The following is a 16,165-nucleotide window of genomic DNA, read 5'->3' on the forward strand; positions in this document are numbered from 1 at the left end:
AAATAAATAACTTGTACGTATATATTCGTCACATACAGTGATATATTTATTCAAACATTTGTATAAAGCTAATTGTGCACTTAACTCGGCATGACATTACCTTCCTCTGTATACCCGTAATTCAACTGTTAACACACGATATAAACATGTTCATTCATATATTTTGCAGAGTATATTATTGTAACTGGAAAAAACAACAGGTGTGTCAGAAAGAGAGCATATATTTTTGTTTTCTGTAAGAAAACCTTTCGAGAAACATCCACTATAATAATGTATCTCTGGTTTGGTTAAAATGTGCATTTTAGATATTCATGTACAACATGTGTTTGTTCAACATTATTATTGCACTTTCATACATATCATAAAGGTGGTCAATATGCAAGTCTATATGTTGACTGGTAAACTTCAGAGATTCTTTGTCATACTGGCTGTAAAACATATACACAACTTTTACACATAAATACATCATGACAACCTAAAATACCACCAAGAAAATAATACATGTAACACAAGACAATGCAGCAAATGCCTACCTATATAAACATACCTTTCATAACTTGTGAAGTAAATGAGCATTTTTACTTTAGCTTATTCCAATATTTTCATTATTGTTTTTACATTCACAAATAATTTGAATAATATCCCCTGAAGAGAGGAACAGTTAGATGAATAACAATGCAAATGAGGAGTTGGCTCATCAATCTGACAGAACACTGTCTGTGGGAATCCTTTATTTTACTTCTCCGTCTCCTTTTTCTTCTGCTTTTCTTTCCCATGTGTCTCTAGTTGATGTTCTCGTTTCTGTGCCTCCTTTCCCTCAGTTTGTGCCGGCTGTCCCTTCGGCGTGATGTCCGTGGCCCACCTCTTTTCTGCAGCCTTCAGTAAGCCGTTGATGATCAGATGGTCAATGTTGTATGCAGTCACACCAATATTGACCACTGACTTGAGAGCAGTGTCTGTAGCTGCACCTGTATCGTTACCGTACCTTCACCACGAGTAATACGGTGGAGTAAGGGAAGAGTGGTTTGGTGTGAATACAAATGAATGTGGGTGGAAACAGAATTTAAATGCTGCAGCAATGTCGTATGTGATATTGGTACTAATGTCATTCACATCAACACACTAAAGGCCAAGAACGGTAGTCATATTTTACTTTGTATTAGTTTTATTAGTATTAAAACCAGGAAGAGGGGCCACTGAAAGGATGAACAGCAAGAGCAGCAGCACCCAACACAAGCAGACATTTAGCTGCAGTTAAAGATACAGAAAAGACGCAAACAGAACAGAAGCGCCATACATCTAGTCAAAAAAGAACTCAAAACACATAGTTAATATGTCTAGATATAAATGATTCAATTAATGTTAGTTTGATGAAACGAAAAGACAATTCTGTGTTAAAGAAAGCGTGTACAGTACATGAAAGAGTTGATTCGTTGTTAGTTCACTATAGTCTCTGCCTTTACTTCCCCGTCTTGCTGGACATTTTTATTAGACTTTCTAAGCCCTTAAATCTGAAAAGAAATAGGTTTGAAAGCAGATCAGTTTCCCAACGTACCAAGAAGAAAGGAACACAGGAGGCTGGTTTCTGATCCAGTGTTCTATTAATGTTCAAAGAAAGCAAATAGATTCACAATAAGACTGCATGGAAACAAGATCTACAATAGTTAATTGATCAGAAAATGTCTATTGAATAAATAAGGAAGCAGAAATGTCAGAACTTACTTGTAGGTCACCGTCGTCACAGTCTCTGCTGTCACACTTTTGCCAACTAGCTTAGCTCCGGACTCCAGACTAGACCAAACAGTAGATAAACCTGGTTCGGGTGTAAATAAATAATGAAGAAACATTTTGGATCACCCGTCTGTTAGCAAATAGTTTAAATGCCAACACAATTAAAATGACAAAACAATATGTGTGACTTTTTTCCGGTTCCATCGAGCTAACGATATGACAACAGTGTAAGCCAATGTGCATGAATATATGGAATTCATCTTCATGTTTGATCCTGAATTCTCCATTACATTGGTTCATACCTTGTACACTGCTTATTGCCACAAACTTGGCTCCATCCCAGTTGGAAGGGCCGCTGTCTTTGTTCTTCTTCATAGACTCTGGGACCAGCTTAGCGCCCTGCTTCTGTATATGGGGAGCCATCTTGTCTGCCACGTGTCCGACCACGGTGCTCACTCCACTCACTGTAAATATGCACAAACATATAGATGCATATCAATGTACAATACAGGAGACTATAGCATGTAATGAAAGTAAAACAAGAAGAAATTAAAGTTTTCTTGAGCCATGTGAAAGGTTTGATTACCAGCCAAAATAAGTTTGTATTTTCATCATCAGAATGTGGCAAATACAATCCTTCCTAAATTGGTTTATGTTCTTACCTAAGAACTGGCTGACTCGTACAGCACCCCCGGTGGCCTGTTTGGTAGCCTGCAGACCTTTGGTGACACGGGGGCTGACCTCTGAAGGAGTTTCCTCAGGCGTGATGTGGTCCCGGATCTTGGCTGCTCCTATATGAATGGCCCTACCAGTGGCCTCCGCTCCTTTTACAAGCCCTACACTCAAATGTGTAGCTCCTACAAACATACATATATGTGTGGGTGTTATATGTACATTAGCAATATTATTGATTGTGTTGTTAAAACATCTACTATATATACACTACCGTTCAAAAGTTTGGGGTCATGCAGACAATTTCGTGTCTTCCATGAAAACTCACTTTTATTTATCAAATGAATTGAAAATTGAACAGAAAATATAGTCAAGACATTGACAAGGTTAGAAATAATGATTAATATTTGAAGTATTCATTTTGTTCTTCAAACTTCAAGCTCAAAGGAAGGCCAGTTGTATATCTTATATCACCAGCATAACTGTTTTCAGCTGTGCTAACATAATTGCACAAGGGTTTTCTAATCAGATATTAGTCTTCTAAGGCGATTAGCAAACACAATGTACCATTAGAACACTGGAGTGATAGTTGATGTAAAAGGGCCTCTATACACCTCTGGAGATATTTCATTAGAAACCAGACGTTTCCACCTAGAATAGTCATTTACCACATTAACAATGTATTGAGTGTATTTTTGATTAATGTTATCTTTATTGAAAAAACAGTGCTTTTCTTTGAAAAATAAAGACATTTCTAAGTGACCCCAAACTTTTGAACGGTCGTGTATATCGATGAAGAGGCTGTTGGACGAAGTTCTCCTCGCAGCACTCAATCTGGCTCAGGTAACATTGCTGCAATGGTAAACAGTGCCCTCTAGTGGCGACTTTTGGAGTCAGGAGAACAACGACTGTGTATACAAACATGTATCCCAGCAAATACGTTTCCCCAGAACTAAAACCTAATTTGCAAATATGTTTGGGAGTAATACGTTTCAGTCGAATGTAATAGAAAAATGACGTTTTAGTTCTGGGGGAAATTATTTTCTGGTATACAGAGTTGCAACATAGCGTCTGCGTCCACTGATTTGTTGTCTTTATTTGTTTTCCCCTTATTAGTACTGACACAAACACACCTGTCAAGATTCCTTGCGCCATCTTCTCACTCCATCCAGGGAGTGGGGGTTTGTCCTTCTCCCCTGTTGGCAATGTAAGTCCTTCATGCTCTTTCATGGGACCAAGGGGGATTTTCCCACTCAGGTCGATGACCTCTGACCCTTCCCCCTCTGGACCCTGTCAGGAGAATCCATTAAGTCATATTTCCTATCAGTTCTCATGAAAGGATATACAGTAAGATGATTGTAAAATGTTCCATACGCCTAAACCGGTGCCTTACATTCCCGTAAGCCATGACTCAGCCGGCTAAGAATGTTTTTACCCACAACATGACAACTATTTAGTTCCTCCTGAAGCGTCAAGAGAGAACGGTGGCACGATGACACCCTGGATTCTACAAGAATCTGCCGTGGTTTAAAGTATTTTAATTACTTGTTTTGTAAAGCGTCAACACATAAAATAAGACGACACATATTGTTCCAAAGCATAGACCACATGCATACCCATCCTCACACACCGACAGTAAAGACTGACCTGGACCCTGAGGTCAGCTGTCTGTGAGAGGAGGTCCTGAAATGTCTCTCGATGTGCAGCAGGCAGTTCGGAGGACAACACGATGCCGACGTAGGACCCTGGCGTCTCCGACAACGTGTCAGGGAACATGAAGATCCCGGAGTTAGCCAACAGCACTGGCGTGGCTGCCGTCAGCGGGTAAAGCCAATCACACACCTTGAAAACACAAAGACACACACAAATAAAGAGGTTAAAGGATGACGGTCATCGTCCATGCCCAAGATCCCTGTGACCAGAATGTCTATTCATTCATAAACCAATGCAGAGAAGACGAGTGTGTGAGAATGGGCTTTCATTTTGGCTCATTATCTAAGAAGGTTGCATTCACGCTGACTGAACATTGCAGTTTGTTTACATTAAAACTCGTGACATACAGCTAACTCTCACTGTCCTCAGAAGTTTGGAACTAAATGGAAAAGCAGGAATATGGTGCCTTCTGCTCTGAGTCCTTATTTGTTTCTCCAGTTCATGACACGTGAACCTGAAGCCCCATGTGCAATGCTATTTTTACAAATTCACTCCATATGTAAAAGGTGCTTTCTTGTGAAGCCCAGACATGCATAAACATTGTTGTCATATCCCACAAGTACAGTGTCCCCCTGTTCCTTTGGACTTAATGTGTCGCCCTCTTAAAGACACATTACATCAGGCAGGGCTCATGGCCATCCACAACACACACACACACATACTGTGCTGGTGCCACTGGTAACAATGACCCCTGTGAGGGCTCATGGCGCTAACCGGCAGCACAACAGAAGCGCAGAGTCATCTGTTAATGGGACCATTGTCTTGCTGGCAAACAAAGCAGAGCCAGAAGAATACGAGAGAGCAGCAGACCAGCTGGTGGTAAACAGTCACAACACGGCATAATACGCACTTTCTAGAAGAGCCAGAATACACAAGTATTCTGGCTCTTCTAGAAAGTGCCGTTTATTATTACGTAACGCATTTTATATGGAGACAATGTAACGATCATCACACAGAAGCAGCAGGTTGTCAAACAGCTTGACGTGAATGGGACACACACACAGGGGCAGAGCAGATTAGAGACGGATTTATGGATGATATTCATAAAAGTCATCTGACACTTTTTGCCAAACCTCCAACAGTTGTATTCTATCAGCACGATGAAACCGAGGGCATTCAAGCAACTTAAATAGATTTTAGAATATACAGCGGGCGTCATTTTGATCATTTATACACATAGAGGAATATTATACTGCCAGTGTTTTAGCATCTTGCAAACTAATATCATCTTGAGTTTGAAGGCAATGATGATAATGTGACTAGAGCTGGAATAATTAGCCAATTAATTGAATTCTTTATTGAGTCTGAATTATTCTGATGGTAAATCAATCTTTTTCAAGGACGAATTGACTGCTTCTTTTTCATAAAACATGAGGATCTTGTGCTTTCTTTGTTTCTTTGTAAATCCAACTCAACTTTAAAGCTTTTTATCATAACATGTGCGAGTGTGGACAAACTAAAAGTGAACCCCACCCAGAAAACACTGTCATTTGTAAGCGGAACATTTCTATGTGTCTGTTACTCATTCTGTACAATGTAATAACAACATAATGACTCATAGGTATAGTTATACAACTGGTCTAAGAAGGAATTGGTTTCACTTTGGTTATTTATTTTTGCTGTTCACATGTCCCATACTCACATCTAAGACCCACACACCCAAGGAAAATGCTTTTCTGACATACGTACATGCAGATCCTTATGACATATACTTATAATAACAGAATACTCACATGTAGAAATGTCGAGGGTCTTCCAGCAGTGGCGTCCTTGTGCTGGGAGTCAAATGTGATGATGCGAAGGTAGCCTGGATAAGTCATGGAGCTGACCTGCCCGTTTGGTGCCACGAAAAACATCTGCACCCCGGAGGAGATGAAGAGCAGCTCGTTTCCATTTCCTGCTGCCGCTGCTCCGGTCCGCCGTCCAGGCCCGAGGCCGGCTCCGGCGTGGCCGAAGGACAGGATCCGGTGGCCGGCAGTTGGCCGCGGTGTGTATGCTGGAGGTTGGTCTCCTGAGTTCGCCATTGCTAAAGTTCCCGGCGACGCTGCAGGGAGAGCGCGCAGCGCAGCAGGGGGAGGAGGCCTGGGAGGGGCTGTGGGGGTTGTGTTCTGGGTGGGAGCAGGTAGAGTGGGGTACATACGCTTGAGGGAGCTTTGTAGAGGATGGCTGCTTGGTGGCAGCGCTGGGTACAGATTGGGAGGAAAGTTCATCAAAAGGCGGACCCTCTGCCATCCTTTCGTCAGCTGATTGGTCTCCAGGTCAGAGATTTGGGTGTCGACAGTCCCCAGAGTTTCCCTCATCTTCTGCTGAAGATGCCTGGCCCGGTCCCAGTCTGCGCCCAGTCGCTTCTCCCCTCCAATGGGGACTTCCAGGCCTTGGGCGAGGTGCTGTCGACATTTCCTGTAAAGCACCAGGGCCTCCGCTCTCTTGCCGGCCTCTTCGGCAGCCAGGCCGCGGCTCAGGGAGCGGAACGCCGAGTCGTACTGGTCCTTGATGAGCAGCAGCTCGGCGGGCTCGGTCATGCTGAGGAGGAGACGGGATACAGAGAGGAACGCGTGGAGGCAAGTGGGCCGTTTCCAAAGTGAGACACAAGTTGGAGCTGCACTTTCAAGGTTTGTATAGCAATCCTAAAATGGTGTATAAGTCACAGGTTTATGTATAATAATATAAGTATGCTATTATTATTAAATGATGAGTTCTAGAGTTTGTTTTAGGCTTAATGATTTTTAAAATGTTGATTTCAGTGGGAGACAGTTGGTATTAAAAACAAAATAAGTACATAATTGAAGCAACAGTGAGACAGTGGTACAACGTGAATAGATTCCAACACTGCAGGTAAACATTACGGAATGTGAGGGACATATTTACGCGTATGACGTGTGGTAACGTGTTTAACCTGATCAACAAGAACAGATTTCTATGCAAGCTTTCTTTAAAAAGTTTTCCCGACATCAGATTCACATTTAATACAGCAAAGTTTAAGCATGTTTTCTTCATCTCAGAATTAAATGCATCACCAAAATATTCGCGTTACCTTTTCAGGCATTATTCTTGACAGAAAATTAATATTAAACTTTAATTTACCTTGAACCTGAATATTCGGGGGGGGAAAAGAAAAGCTAACAATAAAAAAGTGGTTTCAAGTAGTCTCTCTTCCCGTTAAGAATGATCTTGTGTTCTTCGATAGGCAGGAACATGTCGGCATATATCAAGATGTGTTCAGTTCAATCGAGCGCACCTCCCACACACGTCAAACCCTCCGGAGCGACAAGCAGGGCTTCCGGCCAACACTTTCAAAATAAAATGAATAAGTACACGTTCAAAGTGTTTTAAATAAATATGTATATATAAATATTGTGATAAAGTCTTTTTTTTCTGTATGCAAATTAAAAAACAAATTTGTTCAATTTTAAATTTCATTAAAAAATCATTAAGTTGATTTTTTATTTTTTTTTTTTTAATATTGCTGATTATGAAAAAGCTTAAAAAAAAAAAAAAACTTCATTTCAAAAAAAAATAAAAAGATGAATATAAATACACTACCGTTCAAAAGTTTGGGATCACTTAGAAATGACTTTATTTTTCAAAGAAAAGCACTGTTTTTTCAATAAAGATAACATTAAATTAATCAGAAATACACTCTCTACATTGTTAATGTGGTAAATGACTATTCGAGGTGGAAGTGTCTGGTTTCTAATGAAATATCTCCATAGGTGTATAGAGGCCCTTTTGCAGCAACTATCACTCCAGTGTTCTAATGGTACATTGTGTTTGCAAATCGCCTTAGAAGACTAATGTCTGATTAGAAAACCCGTGCAATTATGTTAGCACAGCTGAAAACAGTTATGCTGGTGATATAAGCTATACAACTGGCCTTCCTTTGAGCTTGAAGTTTGTAGAACAAAATTAATACTTCAAATATTAATCATTATTTCTAACCTTGTCAATGTCTTGACTATATTTTATATTATTTTGATAAATAAAAGTGTGGTTTTTCATGGAAGACACAAAATTGTCTGGGTGATCCCAAACTTTTGAACGGTAGTGTATATATATATTATACATATAAAAATACATGTATACATATATATATGTTTTTGTTTTTTACACAATATATATACAATGATATAGTGAGTCTGTAATGTGTCAAATGTATGTTTGTAAATATATATACATATTTATGTACATATATATAAATATAAATATATACATACATACATACACACACACATTTTTGTGTATCATGGTGACAGACAATAACCAACAAGTCACACATTGTGTGTGTGTGTGTGTGTGTGTGTGTGTGTGTGTGTGTGTGTGTGTGTGTGTGTGTGTGTGTGTGTGTGTGTGTGTGTGTGTGTGTGTGTGTGCGTGTGTGCATATTAAAGCACTCGGCTGGTGTCTGGCAACATTTTGCTCCCCAGACAATGTGTTGCTGCTCCAGCTCCGCCGGCACTGTTTGTGTGTATTATTGTTTGTGTCTATCTTTCATGAGTGTGTTGTTGTTTGTGTCTATCTTTAATGAGTGTGTTTGTGTGTGTTATTGTTTGTGTCTATCTTTAATGAGTGTGTTTGTGTGTGTTATTGTTTGTGTCTATCTTTTATGAGTGTGTTTGTGTGTGTTATTGTTTGTGTCTATCTTTAATGAGTGTGTTTGTGTGTGTTATTGTTTGTGTCTATCTTTTATGAGTGTATTTGTGTGTGTTATTGTTTGTGTGTATCTTTAATGAGTGCGTTTGTGGAACATGAGTTTTTCTTGAGCCAATGTGAAGACCTGTGTTATATGTGTAAAGATTGTAAAGCCCACTGAAGCACATTTGTAATGTTGGGCTATCCAAAATCAATGTAATTTAAAGAAGAAGAAAAAACACATTTCCTTTACGTGTAGTAATTTGTTTTACTCACTTTGCATTTTAGTGACATATATATTATATAAAAAATCAAGCTGAGAAAAGCTATCTATTCTCTCCCAATCCTTTTTTTAATCACGCTAAAATATATGAAATATGCTGTAATTCTGAACAAAATACATATTCCCACTGATAGTTTACCAGCTTTAACAACAATTTGCATAAACACCTGCAGTATTAAAATGATTCAGTCTTGAAATAGCTTTAATTAAACATAATTTATTCCAGGTGCATAAACAATGAATGTGTCATATTTGGCTGCGGTGTTTTGTTCTCAATCTAATTCTGTTCTGTCGGAAGTGTCAAAGAAGGGTGACGCAGTTATTTATAGAAAGGCAGAACAGCAGGTGCAGTAATCAATGACACACCACAATACCTGTAAATAGAGAGATAAAAAAAACATCCATTCAGACGTGTAAACTTGTCATGGAGCAATTAAAAACCCAGACAATCTGCAAACTACACATGAAAGATTTCAAAAGCTATACATACATCTACGTCAAACTGTGCCTTACTTGGAACTTTTATATTTTTCCCTGATGGCCTGTTGTGGGTGATTCTCTGCACTCATGTACAGCTTGTGGAGGTCAGTCACACACGGCACAAGTGTAGCCGTGGGATATCCAGTAAAGGCATGTAAGGAATCAGGCTAAAATATGAAAATAAATAACTTAAAAAGTCACATTTTGGTAAAAATCCCTGCTAAATTCTCACCTCAAGTCATTTCGGTGTGGACAAACTTACCCAGAAAGATCTGTTTACAATGTAAGTGGCTAGGCAGTAGGCTCCAGCTGCCACTATGGATGGGGTGTACTGTAGGAATGGATCGATTTCCAGCAGGCTTAACTCTGCTACATACTAGAAACAACAACAACAAAAACACACATCACCAAATCGAAGTATGATCAAGGGACATTGGAAACTATAACTTTGAAGGCAATGCGCACAACTCTATCATCTATAGCCGGCGTTTGAGTAATCGATTCCTCTCACAAGGGCCAGGTTCTCCGTGTCGGCGCAGACGGAGTGGATGGACATGAAAAGGCGTAGGAACTGGTTTGTGGTGGGGGCCACCATCTTGAAAGCCAGCACTCGCAGGAAAACATGCTCCATCCGGACCAGTTGCTGCTTCGTGTAGGTGTTGTCTGTGGTGTACACGTACTCGTTCAGCTCCGGAGGGAGGATCTCCTCATATTTTCTACAAGGTGACAGAGCATCGCGACATCCGGTCGTACATTGTCATCCGTCACAGAGTCAACACGACTCAATAAGGTGATCCTTACCACCGTGTACTCACGCAGCAATCATCAGCGCCGCTGTGCCGACCAGCTGCAGCTTGCCCCGTTTCACGCCGGCTGTGCAGGAGAGGAAGCGGTCCAAATAGTTGACAGCCAGATGCAGAGTTTCAGAACGAAGCTTGTACTCCTGGACGACCTCCACCAGCCAGTCCACCAGGATGACCCGCATGCCGTTGGTGATCTCCGGGTGTCTTTCTAAGTAGCCCGGCTTCGGCCTGGTCCTCATCTTGCATTAGGAACCCCCCAAAAAAAACAAATGACATCATGAGGTATTTGCAATGAACAGAGGAGCAACACATCCTAACTGCAATGCGTTTAATGCTGCCCAGAACACAGTGATATGATGAAAATAGTTCAGATAATTTCGCACTTCACTCTCCCTCAAGTGCAGGTGAATGTCCTCTGCATACTCTGAAACACAAAGCACCTCCTCTGACATCAAGGATTTATCTGATTGCATAGAAGCATCCTGGCATGAACCTACAGGAATGAACAGCAGCGGTAGAAGATAATAAAGTCTGACCCACATGTCTCGGTATATAGGCGTCGTTGTATTTTGCCAAACTCACTTGAACTCAGTTCCAGCAGGAGTCTCAGGTCTTCATGTTGCAGTGCAGCGGTGTCGACATCTGGATAGCAGCTGTTTGAGATCTCTTCTTGACCAGAAGCCGCAAGAACAACTTCAGAAGCCTCCTCGACGTACACGTCGTAGTTGGAAGTGGAGGAGCAGCCGAGGAAGGCGAGCTGGGAGCTGTCTGAGAGTGAACTGGGTTTGGAAAAGTGGCTTCCCTGTGGAGAGAAAAAATGGATTGAACCTCGTTTGTTGAAAGTTGAAATTTGAATATTCTGCGAATGGGAAATTGAATAGAAAACCGACAAAATGTCATGTTCTCCACTGTGTCGTTCTCTTTTTCTTACCTGGCTGAGCGATGATCGCCCGTGCTGCTCATTCTCTGACAACACGCCGAGGACCCTCCGCTGCTTGGCTCGCTGGACCTGCGGCGGCGCGTCGATTTTGCTCGACGCTGGAATGTTTTCTTTGCTCGCGTGACTGCCGCCAAGGGCGTTTGTGCTAAAGTTCATCTTTAAACAAGTAGATGAGGAAAGATAAAAAGGTGGTCACCATGGATAAAGTAACAGAAAAACATCTACTTAAATAATTAAATATACACTACCGTTCAAAAGTTTGGGGTCACTTAGAAATGTCTTTATTTTTCAAAGAAAAGCACTGTTTTTTCAATAAAGATAACATTAATCAAAAATACACTCTCTTCATTGTTAATGTGGTAAATGACTATTCTAGGTGGAAATGTCTGGTTTCTAATGAAATATCTCCAGAGGTGTATAGAGGCCCATTTCCATCAACGATCACTCCAGTGTTCTGATGGTACATTGTGTTTGCTAATCGCCTTAGAAGACTAATATCTGATAAGAAAACCCTTGTGCAATTATGTTAGCACAGCTGAAAACAGTTATGCTGGTGATATAAGCTATATAACTGGCCTTCCTTTGAGCTTGAAGTTTGAAGAACAAAATTAATACTTCAAATATTAATCATTATTTCTAACCTTGTCAATGTCTTGACTATATTTTATATTCATTTGATAAATAAAAGTGTGATTTTTCATGGAAGACACGAAATTGTCTGGGTGACCCCAAACTTTTGAACGGTAGTGTACATCTGAAAAGTACCCCATATTATGAGGTATCTGTCAGTTCCTTGAACGTATAGTAGGCCTGTGATTGAGACCCTTAAAGAGGTGGCAAGATAATTATATATAGAGTAAGTAAGAGAGAGAAAAACATGGTACAATAAACGATGTACTTGTTTCAGAATGTTTAATATTTTCTTTTTCATCATGAAAATACTGGAATAATTTAGCTCTTCTAAGTCTAAGAAATACAAATGAAACAATCTGACAAAAAAATTTATCAAAAGCAACCTGTATGAAGATGTGTTATTATGATGTATTAGTCATATTGTTTATGTGGTTTCTTTATTGTCTCCCTGAAAGTACAGCAAATGTTTAAATTATTTATACATAAAATGTCAGAAATTAGAGGATAATATCCATTATACATGACTCAGAGCCCATGGCAATGTATTCAACTTGCTTGCTTTCGTTTAAAAACTTAAAGATATTAAATTATGACAAAGGAGAACAACAAATTGTCAACATTTAAAGGGTGGGACCAGCGAATGTTTGGCTTTTCTGCTTGAAGAATTACTGAAATTACCAATTGTGAAAATAGTTGCTGATTAATTTGGTATTAATTGATTGGTCCCAAACCAGAGAAATAAATAAAGAAATAAAACATACAAACGTCTGCTCAATTTGACCACAATAGGAAAGACATGAAAACCAAAATGAGTCATTCTTTATGTATTCAAATGAAGTCTTAAGTGTTCATCAATTAAAGTGCACTGTGTGTGAAATCCGGTGCACAATTTTTTCCTCCGAAGATGTAAGAAATGTCATTACCATGGTTACACAAATGTCTCCGCAGACAACACGAGCAAAGAGGAGCAGAAACACGAGGCCGCCATGCGATACGTGCATGGCCTGAGGTTCAGGGTCAATCAGCCTCTCATCTGTCCTCAAATGCAAACTCACCATGACGTAGTTCAGCCGTTTGACGTTAGGTTGGGAAGGTGGACGCGTGGAAACCAGTGCGCTCCACTATCACGGAGACGTTGATGATTACTTTATTGTTGTTGTTGGTTGCTTCTTTGTTGACAAACAGCGCCCTCTGGCGGCGTTCAGGAGATTTAAAGCGCTGTGTACCTGCGTGTCGGGCGTCGGTTTCCTGGTGAACTGACGTGAATCAGCTGTTTGCTCTGAACGGCTCTCAGTCTGATCACGTGCCCGAACAGCTGACAGTCGTGCGTCATAAATTCTCTGAATCTGTCATTTCTTTTTTTAATTTAGAATAACGTGATTCAGTATATATATATATATATTATATGGTATTTATGTATCATATAATATTCTGTATAATATGATATATAAATACCATATAATACAAATATATACATATGATATATAATATTCAGTATATATGAATATATATATATATATATATATATATATATATATATACTGAATTGTATGAATAAGATGTCCTTATTATTTCAGTGTTGGAATACATGTTAAATATGTTACAAAGTACAAATGGGTGTTTGCTACTTTTTTTGCATTGAATCCTACTGGGATGTTTTACTGAAAATAAAATAAAGATAAAAAAACAAGATCGACAGCAGATAACACACAGACATCTACAATAGATAATATAGCTATGGTCCTGTGGAGTTATATTGGAATTATTAACACAGCTGGAGTGGAGTAGAGATTCTGATTCTGGCCTCATAGATCCTCTGTAGATAGTCCATGGGGAAACACAATTCACCCAGTTAAATTGCATTTTTAAATAGAAAACTGATCCATATAAAGAATACAAACACATATTGGCCAACAAGAGAAAAGAAAACATGTTGTCTGAAGAAGAGTACCCTGCTGACGCCTGGCCGTTCGACATTGTCCATCAGGTGGCAGGTTTTCTCTTCAGTAACAATGCTCTGATGTTTTTCATTTGAATCAAGCTGATTTTTGACATGTCTATATGTCAAATATCTATGTTAAGGCTTGTCAGATGTTCTAATCGTATAGATTCAGAGTCCTATCACAAGGCAACTTCCCCAATAAGTAAAATAACAGGAATAAGTTCACATTTATAACGTTGTGACCGTGCTGAATCTAATTTGATAAATTAACACAGAACGTTGCTCACTTAAGCTCCTCATGGATGGATCGTGGAATAATCACTCAAAATAGTACTGTATCTACATCTGGAATTATTGTTGTTGTTGTCGATGATTATAGCGATCACATCTTAGTCACAGCAAGAACTACAGGCAGTCAACTATAGAGTCAAGTATGGAAGCTGTGAAGGACCCAGGAGGCTGAGCACCCTGTGTTCATGGCGCCGCCGAGCAGCTCCAGTGGAGCAGCGGGGGATTAAGGATTCCAATTTGCAATCTTTTGGTCACAAGGCTGCTCCTTGAATCTTCAGCTTCAACTTTATTTATACGTCCGTGGTTTTTCATTTGTGTCTTCATCGTTGCCCAGAGATGTCGACTGAGTGTTGCAAAGCATCATTGAGGAAATCTATCCACGGTCAAACACCTCACAATTATCTTCGGAGGCACATTTTATCCCCAAAGAATGTGATTCAAGGTTCAAGATTTTTTATTTGCCATTTGTGCTTAGACTAACAGTCCAGACACATTGGAATTGTTTTGCAGGGCTCTCCGAGTCAACAGAGGTACAAACACACTATAAGAAGAAGAAGAAGAAAATATATTTAAAAAACACACTGTACATAAGATGGTAGAATATACAGTATAAAGTACAGTTAAAAAAAAACAGGTTATCAACATAAAAAAGGAGAGGTTTGTACACTGTCCCATCGACAGTGTACAATAATATGTATGTTATGTCTGATTTTCCGGATGTATGATGTAATCACTAGTGGAAAAATATATGTGCCTTGTGAGTTAAAAAAGGTTATTATCTCTAGTAAATCTGAGAAAAGGTTCTCCCCCCAGAATCAGTTGAACCGAGATGACAGAAAACAGGGAACATGTTGTATGCCTCAAGTATTAAAGAAAGTGATATCATAAACTGTGCAATCTCAAAAACCATCAAAACCAAAACACATAATCAATAACAACTGAATCCTCAAGAACAGAAAAACTCAAAGAAATAAATCGTGTTTTGGGCTCAAATTCAAAAATAATTGTTCTACCAACCAAGACATTATTACCTGTTATCAATTCTGGTATCTACAGACAGGGCAAGCATCAAAAACTCAACAACAACAATATTATATTTACAAGATTATAAACTGCTACCGGCTCACGAGATCATAAAGCAGCTGCTGTCGGTCAGGAGTTTACAGCACATCTTCACAAGCATGCAGTGTCTGGTTTGGGCTCAATTTCAATTTGTTGAGCTGAAACCGATATCAAGACCCGTTTCCAGAGTGCCAAGACTCCCTGACGGATGAGAAGCAGTGGAACCTTGTTCTAACAGAACCGAGGAAACAGCCTCCTTTGGTCCAGTGGAGATGAAAGATAAGGTGCTGTGGTTATTTTCTCACACTGTGCTAAAAGGAAGAACGGAATCAAACACACACACACACACACACACACACACACACACACATGCATTCACACTTCCACACACACACAAACATGGCACCTGCTCGGGGGAACACAACGTCCCTTTGCCTTCCTCTGTCTTTATCTCATTTCCTGTTCAGTCCCTTGAGCAGATGCAGATTGCTGATGACAGATAGCGATGGGCTGCTGCCATTTCATTAACGCGATGTATTGCTGGTGGCGGGCTCGGGCCAGATGGGTTTGCGGGAGGGGGGGGGGGGGGGGTTTAAGCATCACCTCCAAAATACTGTGACTATCCCAGAAAATCCTTCCAGGCACGTCTCATCTCTCAGCAGCAGCCCTCACACGGCGGTGTGAGCCCGCATCGTCTCTCACCCCCCGAGCTCATGAGATATTAGTGATAAAACAGGAAACGGGCTTCTAACCTGCAGGATGAAGAGATGAACACGCAACCTAATCTGCTTGAGGTGTTTCCATGTCGAACGGGCATGCTCCCATAACCTTTTGCAGGAATAGAAGCTGATTAAATGATCATTCAATCAAATTCTGTTTATTTTATATCACCCAATATCACAAATTACAAATTGGCCTCAGAGGGCTTTACAATCTGTACACGTAGGCATCAGCAGGGCCACCAGGCAGGAGGCATCAGATACAGC

At 40.0% G+C, this 16,165-nt stretch overlaps 2 protein-coding genes across 2 annotated transcripts; both read right to left on the minus strand.

The window, feature by feature from the left end:
- Positions 1-28: 28 nt before the first annotated feature.
- Positions 29-6,638, minus strand: sparta (spartin a). Its single transcript, XM_056411366.1, has 7 exons — positions 5,850-6,638; positions 4,051-4,245; positions 3,537-3,693; positions 2,394-2,588; positions 2,034-2,195; positions 1,723-1,813; positions 29-985 (listed from the first exon to the last, which is right to left on the minus strand). The coding sequence occupies exons 1-7, from the start codon at positions 6,636-6,638 to the stop codon at positions 736-738; spliced, it is 1,839 nt and encodes a 612-aa protein (XP_056267341.1). The 3' UTR covers positions 29-735.
- Positions 6,639-8,999: 2,361 nt separating this feature from the next.
- On the minus strand, positions 9,000-13,021 carry ccna1 (cyclin A1). Its single transcript, XM_056409169.1, has 9 exons — positions 12,940-13,021; positions 11,243-11,407; positions 10,894-11,113; positions 10,695-10,804; positions 10,324-10,550; positions 10,020-10,224; positions 9,771-9,884; positions 9,542-9,675; positions 9,000-9,402 (listed from the first exon to the last, which is right to left on the minus strand). Exons 1-9 carry the CDS (start codon positions 12,940-12,942, stop codon positions 9,348-9,350), a joined length of 1,233 nt encoding a protein of 410 aa, XP_056265144.1. The 5' UTR covers positions 12,943-13,021; the 3' UTR covers positions 9,000-9,347.
- Between the last annotated feature and the right edge of the window lie 3,144 nt (positions 13,022-16,165).

This window comes from Pseudoliparis swirei, chromosome 3 (genome assembly GCF_029220125.1).
Source record: "Pseudoliparis swirei isolate HS2019 ecotype Mariana Trench chromosome 3, NWPU_hadal_v1, whole genome shotgun sequence".
Classification (NCBI taxonomy): domain Eukaryota; kingdom Metazoa; phylum Chordata; class Actinopteri; order Perciformes; family Liparidae; genus Pseudoliparis; species Pseudoliparis swirei.